Below are 11,467 nucleotides of genomic sequence, written 5' to 3'. Positions count from 1 at the left end.
CTCAAACTATTTTACCACCAAACTGGTTCCTATTTCAGAAAACCTTTTCACTCCTGGAGTCATCTCTATACTATTTTTTCCAAAAAAAAAACCTTTCAAAACTATGTCAAGAACTCTCACTTTACTCCTAAGTTAATAGGTTCTGCCCCTCCAGTGTGTGTACTGTCTTGGGATCCTCTTGAGATTCCTTTGAACTCTGGCACACTGGGGCTGGCCATTCCACACTGCACATATTTAGTCCCTATTGTGAAATGTCTGGGTGTGAGCACTTCCCGGGATCCTTGAGGTCCTTAGGGAACTCTGACACTCCTGGACACAAATTTGGCAATGAAATCCTTGGCATTTGAGACTACTGAAGGCCTGGTACTCCCAGTTTTGCTTTGGGCCTGCATCAGGCTCCCTATAGTTTAATCTATATTTCACTTATGTAATTCATTTGATTCTGGTCTGTACTAATTTTATTTGTAAACAAATATTGTGAGAAACTAGTAAAAAGGGGGGGGGGGGTTCCTATATGNGTAAAAAGGGGGGGTTCCTATATGATGTTTGTGGGAAATTGGATAGATACCATGCTTTAGGTTGATACATAACCATGCCCTTAGTCTATATGTATATTTGCAACGGCCATCCTGATTCGAGTTTATGTAACGATAGAAAAACATGCTTTAGGTCCATATGATATGCTACTTGCATCAAAACATGTCATAAGTTTATAATATTTGCATTATAAAACCTGCCTTAGGACACTCACCTTTATATTCTGTATATTAGAAACATGTTATAAGTTCATTACTTCTTTCTCTGGCTTTGCATAAGTTACTATCACCTGGAAATCATGTCATTAAACTGCTGTTGTACTCTTGCTTAATAAAAAATGATCATCTTTATGTGCATTAGAAATCCTGATTTAGGACTTTGTTTGCATTGGCTCTAAACCGTGTCTACGTCGTTTGAATAAGTAACTGTCGATAAAAGGTTCAAAATAGTTCAACACCTAGATATCATGTCGTAGTGCAAACATTCATAAAATCACTTGTTATAACCTTCATCACTTAGATCAGCATGCCTATAGGATAAAAGGACTTCAAATTGTTTAAGTGGTTCCTAGATTATGACTGCATATACACGCCTAGGCAAGCCTTAAGCCGTTAGATAACTGTGAAATCAGGTTCTGTTTATGTGTAAAACTGTCCGTGCTTAACAGGCTATAAAACCAGTAGGCAAACTGATTAGGATTCTGCCACTTCCCTTAAAACAAACGCTGCATGTTCTGCTCTGTAATGTTTATCTAGATATCATGTTCCTAGGCTTTCTGAATTTCTTTAAAATCAGTTGTTTGAGACATGCTCCTGATTTGCCTATGTATATGTGAAGGTAAATATGAGCCTTTTATATGCTTCCTTCATTGACAGTCCTATGTGTTATTTGTTGTCGCCTAGACTTTTGCCGCTTTAAACACCTTAGGATTTCTAGAACTGCCTAAGTCTAGAGGTCCTAAACTCCTCCGGGACCATAAGGAAGGGCCGGTAACAGCACGCTTAGAGTTCGTTAATCAAAACTCGCTTATATAACCGCTAAGGGGTGGGATAATGGGTAGTAAAAGGATATGATGACCTGTGCGCTAATGCAACGTGTAACCCCTCTCACCGAGGAGTGATTACCGGACATTGCATGGATATGATCCTATAGCATAAAAAACTTAGGACCTCCCTTATCCCTTTTACATATGTGTGCTTAGACCGCTTATTTATTAAAATTCTTCATTCCTTTTACATATGTGTGCTTAGACTGCCTATTTGCTAATTGACTAATTCACAAAGTAAGTTTGGCCGGGACCCACCGTTGTGGACCTCGAGGGGTGCCTAACACCTTCCCCTCAAGGTTATTTCGAGCCCTTGCCCTAATCTCTGGTAATGCAAACTGGTTACATGAGTTAATTGCTCTAGGTGTCCTAATGCACCTTAATCCGTTGGCTGGCGACTCTTCAAACACCCAATTCCCAAAAGGAAACGAGTTGTTCCCCCATGAATGTCGAAACCCGAACTTCCCCGCGAAATGGAAAAACGGGGGCGCGACAATAGGAGCCACGCCCACCTTCACCCGAATATCGTCATTCCCAAGCTTATCTAGCTTAGTGTGTCCGCACATCCATCTCAGCATCCTCATCTCTGCACCTTTCATCTTCTGGATATGAGAATTCTTCACTGGCCAGCACTCTGCACCATACAACATGGCCGACCAAACCACCGTTCTATAGAACTTTCCTTTAAGTTCCAGAGGCACCTTCCTGTCACACAGGACACTAGATGCTAGCCTCCATTTCATCCACCCCACTCCTACACGATGCGTGACATCCTCGTCAATATCCCCATCCCCCTGTATAATCGACACCAGAAACTTGAAGCTCCCTTTCGTGGGGATGACTTATAAGTCAAGCCTCACGTCCACGTCCTCTTCATCCGGCACGCTGCTGAACTTGAACTCCACGTATTAAGTCATAGTCCTGCTCAGCTTGAAACCTTTAGACTCAAGGGTCCGTCTCCAAACCTCTAACCTCTCGTTAACACCGCCTCGCGTCTCATCAATCAGTACTATATCATCAACGAATAACATACACCATGGCACCTCCCCTTGGATATGGTGTGTCAGTGCATCCATCGTCAGGGCAAATAAGAACGGGCTGATCGCAGATCCTTGATGTAGCCCCATAACCACCGGAAAATGTTCCGAGTCTCCCCCCTCCCCCTCCCCCCCCCCCACCTATCCTAACCCGAGTCTTAGCTCTATCATACATATCCTTAATCACCCTGATATAAGCCACTGGAACACCTTTCACCTCCAGGCATCTCTAAAGAACTTCCCTTGGTACCTTAGCATAAGCTTTCTCTAGGTCAATAAACACCATGTGCAAATCCCTCCTCCTATCCCTGTACAGTTCTACCAACCTCCGAATAAGATGGATCGCTTCCGTAGTGGAACGACCAGGCATGAACCCAAACTGATTCTCGGATATCGACACCAGCCTCCTCACCCTCGCTTCCACTACCCTCTCTCAAACTTTCATGGTATGACTCAATAGCTTGATGCCCTTATAGTTGTTATAGTTCTGGATATCTCCTTTCTTCTTGTATAGTGGAACCATCGTACTCCCCCTCCATTCCTCTAGCGTCTCATTCATCTTGAAAATAATATTAAACAGCCCAGTTAGCCACTCCAATCCTGCTCTACCCACATATTTTCAGAATTCTACTGGAATTTCATTTGGCCCTGTCGCTTTGCCCCTGCTCATCTTACGCATAGCCCCGACAACCTCTCAACCCAAATGCGCCTACAGTATCTAAAATCACGGTGACACTCGGAGTGCTCCAATTCCCCTAGCACTATGTCTATGTCCCCTTCATCATTTAGCAGCTTATGGAAGTACGTCTACCACATCCGCTTAATCTGCGCGTCCTCTATTGACACTTGGCCTTCCCCGTCCTTGCTGCACCTCACTTGGTATAGATCCCGAGTCGTCTTCTCTCTCGCCTTGGCCAGCCTGAACAACTTCTTATCTCCGCCTTTTTCCCCCAATTCTTCGTATATGCGACCAAATGCTGCACTCTTCACTTCCGTGACCGCTAACTTCGCCACCTTCTTAGCTTCCTTATAACTTACTCTGTTCCTCTACCTCTCCTCCTCGTCTGTACTCTCCACTAATTGTCGATACGCCGCTTTCTTTTCCTCCACCTTACCCTGGACCTCGGCGTTCCACCACCAGTCACCCTTGTGCCCGTCCGAGTAACTCTTCGAGACCCCTAGTACCTCTCGTTCCGCCTTCCTAATATTGTTCGCCATCATCATCCACATACCGCTAGCTTCCCCACCACTTCTCTAGGCCCCCATAGCCAATAGCCTCATCCCCAGCTCGTGAGCTTTCTCCTTCGTCAAGTCACCCCACCTAATCCTCGGACTACTCCGAACCACCCTCCTCTTCCTCCTTATCGGGATGCTGACGTCCACCACCAAGAGCCGATGTTGGGTCGCGAGTGACTCACTCGGGATAACCTTGCAATCCTTGCACAACCCTCTATCATACTTCCTTAGGGGAAGATAATCGATCTGAGTCTTAGCCACTGTACTCTGAAAAGTAACCAAATGCTCATCTCTCTTCGGGAACATAGAGTTCGCAATCACCAACTCAAAAGCCTTAGCGAAATCCAATAAAGAAGTTCCACCTCTGTTCCTAACCCCAAAGCCACAACCACCATACAACTCGCCATAACTACGGGCGGACGCGCCGATATGCCCGTTGAAATCCCCTCCCATAAATAACTTCTCCGTGGGCGGAATACCACGCACCACTTCATCCAAACCCTCCCAAAAACACCTCTTAACCTCTTCATCCAAACCCGCTTGGGGCGCGTAGGCTCTAATGACATTTAGAGTGAGCCTTCCAACCACTAACCTAATAAATATTAATCTATCACTCACCTGCCTAACCTCAATCACCGACTCCCTAAGATCCCTGTCCACCAGAATACCCACTTCGTTCTTACCCTTCAAGCGTCCAGAGTACCACAATTTAAACCCATCTACATTCCTCGCCTTCGATCCTACCCACTTAGTCTCCTGAGCACATGCTGCTAATGTATTCATAATGCATAAAAATTCTTAAGGTAAAACAAACATTAATTATAGTTATAATTTTGTCTGATATATAATTTTTTTAAAGGATAAAGATGATCTCAGTATTACACTTTGGATTTTGCTCTTTTAGCATTAATAAAATTATAAATAAATTCAGTATAGTGGAATACTTTTTCTACAAAAAGAAGATCAAATAGTTATATTATGTCGCCATATTACACAATCACATGTACAAAAACAAAAACTAATTAAGCAAAAATTGTTTCAAATTTCAACCATCAAATCCACACGCACTATCTGAGCAACATAACAAATAAATGCTACTGCCAATTCAAGAAAATAATTAAAAATTCAAGGCCTTCTTTTTGCTGCTCCAACGTCAGGCAGTGATAAAACTAGGTTCTTGCGTGAGAATGCTGACAAGTACAAGGGCCTTGGTGATGCTCATTGATTCCATTGTTGAAGGATTAATAAAGAGAGTTGCTGAGATTATGTAAACTAAAATGGATTTTTAAGAGAAAAAGAGATAAAAAAAGGAAACAAAAAGAGGCGCTCTAGTGATTTGCACGGATAAGCTATATTCATGTCGGTATTTGAAAACTATCCACGGATTTGACACTGTTCAAAAATAGTCTTTTAATGTCCAATAAAAATATTCAGTCTAAAATACCCTTAAGTTGAGCGGCAGAGATAATAAAAAGATGTAGCTACTGTGGCATGAAAATCATGACAAATCGGTAGGATTTCATGCTATATTCAATCTACCAGATTATTATGAACTGTCACTTATTTATTTAACTTTTCGCAAAACTACGATAGCATGGTAGAATTTAAAGTGTACCGATTTTACAAATATATTTTAAATGATTATGAATTCTACCACGTTGGTATAACTTAGCTCACAGTCTGTCATCCTTGTATATTTTTTTTACCTACAACTATGATAAAAATGTAGAACTTTTAACCATATTGATCATATTATTGTAGTTTATTGGTAGAAAGTTATACCATATTGATGAGCATAATTTAATCTACTCATTTGTTTCTGCCAATATATTTAAATTGATTGCGAATCCTACCATACAGATATAACTTAGCTCTCGTAATCTAATTAACTTATTTACATGAAAGCCATAGGGACATAAGCTTGTATCTCAAGGGCAAATATGTCATTTTCTGGCAATGCAGAGACCATTTTAGCAACACAGTCAAAATAGGGGACAGGCACAAGGAGGCAAACCTCCCAAGCCAAACCGTAATTCATATCTCCAAATAAAAAACCTAAAGAAACTAATGTGTTACTTTACTTTTTCACGCAAGAACAACGTTGAAATTTGAACTCGATAACTAAAACATAATACTTTTTTATATCATGAAAAGAAAATACTCATTTTGTTGAAATGGAAAAAAATATACTCTATCTACAACATGAAAAGAAAGTACTTTTAGTAATATTTTTATTTAGGGTGAAGAGTGAGGGGTCGCAGGATAGGGTGTGGGGTGTGGGGTGGGTGGGGTTTTGGGGGTGGGTTGGTAAGGGGTGGTGGGGATGGGAATAAGGGGAAGGTTGACAAAGAGTTTTAGAAAATATTTTCTCTCTTTTAATAAGGAAAACATTTTCCTCCAATTGGAGAAATATAATTTCATGAGGAAAATATTTTCCAAAACATTTAAGCCAACCAAACATGAGAAAATTGAAAAATATTTTCCGAAAATATTTAAAAGTTTTCCTTATATTCTTAAACTTTATATGCTCAATTAAACTAAAAAACACTAAATAAAACGGAGGGAGGACAACATAAGTCGTCGCTCCCTCTAATTCCTAAACCATACGTCAATGCATACATGTTCTTTCTTCTTTTTTGCCTTTTCAGGTTTTTGCGATTGACAACAATACCACGGCTCACTGTGATTATCGTATGATTACAAAGGCGGATCAGGATCTAAATCATATGGGTTCAATGCTAAAAACTTTTAGCGTTGAACTCGTTATGTTTTTATGAGATCATATTTATAATTATGCAAATGCAACTTTAATAAATTTTTACTCCGCGTCAAAAGTTATGAGTTCAGTTAAATCTGTCGGTAACACACCACATCGCCCCTGTATGACTATATGCATTTTAATTAATTAAACAAGACAGCTCCACATTGCACCAATTAGCTCTTCGTTACTGCTTAATATCATAGGCGTACCCATGATTTTACAAAGATGGATGTACTCTAACGAACTACGAAGAGCTGGATATATGATGACGATTTCAACCTTTATATTCTTATCATGGACTCATTATACTTTTGAAACTATAGGTTCAAAATTATTATTATCTTGTATAATATTTGTGATTTTTCACATATGTACTTATACATCGTATCGAAAATATTAGGATCACATGGGGATACAAGACATGCCCATCTCCTATGAACAGATCCAATTTTAGAAAAAGAAAGAAAACAAGAAGAAATACGTGAGACTGAACCTCGACGTCAATAGATCTAAAAAAAGAAAGGAAAAAACTATCAAGATAGACATGAGATTTGAAATTCCGACTTTACTTGTAAAGGTGCACTAAAAAATTAGTGTATTATAGGACTCTTTGAGGACGGGTAGACACATATATTTAAGTAATTTCAGAATATTAGGAAAATGATACTGTATAGCCACTCTCAAAATAATAGTCGAAAAATGTATAATTAATATTATATATATATATATATATATATATATATGTATTATACAAATTTTATACACTTTTTCGGCTATCGAATGTAAATAATTTTTGGCGCAGGCTAATAATGATAATACCCCAAAATATTACATAATTATACATTATCTAAGGAGATGAGCATTGAACCTATCTAAAATACGCCCCTACTTATATATCCGATTGATTCGAACCATAGACTCCACTACCACTCTGAAGGATAATTGACCCTCAAGTTGCGTTTTCATGTCCCCAAGCTCTTATTTATGTAGCAGTAGTACAAAAATAGTTAGAAAATATTTAGTGTTTTGGTGTAATATTTAGTGTTTTGGTGCTTCAATCCAATGCCATTTCTTATATCGTTTTGGTGTGTGAATAGTGTTACAACAAATTTTTATCACACTATTCATCAACACCATTACTATTCATTAATATTTTATTTTTATTTTTTATTATATAACACACTTAATTTAACATATTATAAATTTTACTTTTTTCATTTTGGTCCCTAGTATACCTAATTATTTTTTATATAATATCTCTATAATATTAATTTTACACCTTAATCTTGGTGTATACTTTTTATAAAATAATTTTCGTATATATTTTTATATAAAATTATAAGTTAAAGTTATAATTGTATAAAAAAATATAACCATCACAAAAAAAAATGCAAAATATAAAATATAAATATTTTGTTAACAATAACACCGTTCATTAAATAAGATAAAAATAAATATTTAATAAACTAGCGACTGACATAGATTAAAATTAAAAAAATACATTAAATAACATATTAATTTAATTAGAAAATTATAATAATAATTTAGTACTCCGATAGGTTGATTACAGATCCACCAATATCATAAAAATATTGAGTGTATGGGGCAGAGGATTGTTGTGGTTGTGATTGTGGATGTTGAAATTGTTGACTTCTTTTATCCATTATTTGTTTTTGTTGTTGTCGAATAAATTCACGAATATTGATCATCAATAGAATCTAAATTCGACAATAAAATTTTATTTTATTCTTTACATTCTTTTAGTTTCAAAGCTCTATCTTTTATCTTCATATCTCGGTGCCTGTTTGCATTTGACTTTGCTAACATTACAACATGTCGTTTTTTTTCTAATTAGACCATTTTCACAGCAGATGAAAAACCTTCACCGATTTTTCTCTTCAACTTTGCTTTCTTCACCCCAGTAGGTCGTTCTGATGAAGTGGAATCACCTGCAACATTCTCATTCAAATTTAGCATATCTTCATCGATAAGTATTCTGTAGATCGGTGGACATTTTTTTGTAAGTAATTAGAGAAAATATGGATTATATGGTTAAAGAAAAATAAAAGCCGACTTCGTATGGATGGGTATGTTGGCACTTTAATATATATATATATAGCCAGAAATTAACATAATACATACTTAGATTTCATCTTGATCACAACTGTCGGAGGATTTCATCTTAATCTCAGCCGTTAGATGAATTTTATCTTTATCTCAAATTTATCTTTAGGTAAAATATCTCTGGTCATTCTTCAATGTGTAGAGATAAAGTATACACAATTATTAACCGGATAATAATAGGATAGATTTTATCTTGATCTCAATCGTCTGATGGATTTCATCCTTATCTCAACCGTCAGATGAATTTCATCATAATCTCAAATTTATATCTACAACATGAAAAGAAAGTACTTTTAGTAATATAGATATAAGTATAGCAAAAAAATAGTAGTACTTAGGTTGGAGATGCCCAAAAAAATCAAGTTCATCAATTGATAGAAGAAGGAAATGTGTCATATTCTTAATTCTTCTGCTGTTCGTAGCTTAATGTTATCATGGCTTGCAAAATACTTGTTGTAACAACAAATTTTAGCGTCGAGAAAAATAAATAATCAAGACTGGAAAATTGCGTAACAAATGTAGTATTTGATTTCAATAAATGAAAGTGTTATAATCTCTATGGTATTCCTCTGATTCTTCAAGAATGTAAAGTATCTTAATGAGCTTGACTTTGATTTGATTCAAGGGCTTGTAAAGCTTGATCTTGAATCTCCTCCTTGAACTTGAATTTGGGTTTGATCACGAACAAGTAATTTGATCTTGAACCCTTGGTATTTGATTTGGCTTCGTTCTTGATCATGAACTTGAACTTGAACTTGTAGCTTGAGTGCTTGAGTGCTTGAACTTGTAGCTTGTAGAGAAATCTGCGGTGTTTGATCCACGAGCTCCCTGTTTGCTTCTTGTTATCACCTCTGGTGTCTTCTAGCTTTATGAAGACCTCTATTTATAGTTGTAGGGGGTAGTGTGCCTCTGCGATTTGATTGGTCCATTTGAACCGACAATACCATCCTGACATTTGGCATGATTTAATTGCCTCATTTATTTGGCTTGGATTGCCACATCACTTAACACATGGCATAATTTCATCGGCTCATTTATTTGGCTTGGATTGCCACATCACTTGACACATGGCATGGTTTCATTGGCTCTCTTGGATTGCCACGTCACTTGACATGTGGCATGAGCCTGGGCTTTAAGACGGGCTACTAGCCATTTGGACTTTGGGCTAAGGAAGTGGGTTTATCATTTAATTTGTAGTCCAATTAAATGGACTAGCCCAACACATATATATTGGATTTAAATAATTAGCCCAACTTACTAGCCACAATATTTATTTGGACTAATATCTTGAATTTAATATGGCCCAAATTATTTTACGGATTTAATTTCAATAAAATTTAAATGTCTACAAATACCCCTACTTCAAGGCTTGTTGAAGTGTAAACTTGTCAAACTTTAAGAGACAAGTCTTGAAGTACCCGTAAAGATTTTTTTTTACTCAGACAAGCCAAGATATGGTATGTTTACAATCAGGTTCAGAAAACAACTGCTCTTGGTCATGTATTTATTCCCATTTCATGGGCTTCAATTAACAACCAGTTTCATCTCAACTAGCAATATATGTTCCGTGGTTGAAAGGAGCAATTGGTACCATTTTCTCATGTACTTGAATACTATATGTTTTTACGCTCTATCGATCCTCGAACAAACCGTATGTAATCAATTTTAATACAAGGATTTGATTAAGGGATAGGAACGAATCACTTTTAAGTGGTCATGGACAAAGCATTTACACCACCTAGGACACCAAATTCTTGTAAGACATCCCAACATCACTTCTATTTTTCATAGAGTTTATATTCTTAAAAGAGCTCTTTCACAAGTGTTAGCATTACAACTTCCTCTTGAATCTTTAAATGTTGAGCCCTTATCTGCTAACACGTGGGATCTTTCAACTCAAGAGGAATTTTTTTTTTTTACTATACAAAGCCTCGCCTTTATTAACGCATTCGACTTGCGCATGACTTCTGACTTCTCCTATTTCAATTCGAATTCTATGAGAAAACGAATCCAATTTGATAACTTTTGAAGCTCTTTGTTACCTAACAGAAGTAAACTACCGCTTCATGCATGTGATGATAGGCTATAATTACGTATTTTAGTCGCTTATTACACTCTAATTTATTGCACTTTAATTGAGTTTGCGCTTTAATCGCTAGTGTTTTGCACTAACGGTGTGTTTTATGCCTTGTAGGAGTGATTCCGAGATATATAGATGTTATGGAATGAATTCAAGTGATTTGGAGCTTTGAAGTCTGAGTAAAAGCCCAAGGAATTAAGCCGGAATCGTACTCGGGGATCAACGATTGATAAAACAACAAAACGAAGACTCGAGGAGGCATATTGCGCACTGTCTAGTAAAATAGACATAACATTTTGCTCAGAACTCCATTTGGGCTCCACAATATATGGTTGAAAAGCTAACTCAAAGAGCTACAACTTTCATGTTTTATATTTTTCCAAATTCCAAACGTAACAGGGAGAAAAACTGAGGTTACGGTAGGACCGCGGCAGAACATTACCAAAGATTCAGAGGACCATTCTGGCGGCGGTCCTGGAGTAACCGCGGTGGGACCGCGGCAGGACGCGTAAATTTCAGGGACTAAAGTGCAAAATACGGGATTTTAAGCCCTAAACCCTATCTTAAACGAGGGAGGCCGGCCAAGAGCGAAAGAGAATGATTTTTGGAAGTGAAAAACATCAGAAGGAAGGGCAAGAAGCAAGGAG

The 11,467-nt window shown here is 37.5% G+C and overlaps 1 protein-coding gene across 1 annotated transcript; it reads right to left on the bottom strand.

Annotated features, from left to right (window-relative positions):
* On the bottom strand, positions 3,874-4,638 carry LOC109218429 (craniofacial development protein 2-like). The gene has a single exon (XM_019382792.1). The coding sequence runs from the start codon at positions 4,636-4,638 to the stop codon at positions 3,874-3,876; it is 765 nt and encodes a 254-aa protein (XP_019238337.1).

This window comes from Nicotiana attenuata, chromosome 2 (genome assembly GCF_001879085.1).
Source record: "Nicotiana attenuata strain UT chromosome 2, NIATTr2, whole genome shotgun sequence".
In the NCBI taxonomy this organism is placed as follows: Eukaryota; Viridiplantae; Streptophyta; class Magnoliopsida; order Solanales; family Solanaceae; genus Nicotiana; species Nicotiana attenuata.
The sequence above is the reverse complement of the archived record's forward strand: the minus strand, read 5'-3'. Positions and strand labels throughout refer to the sequence as shown.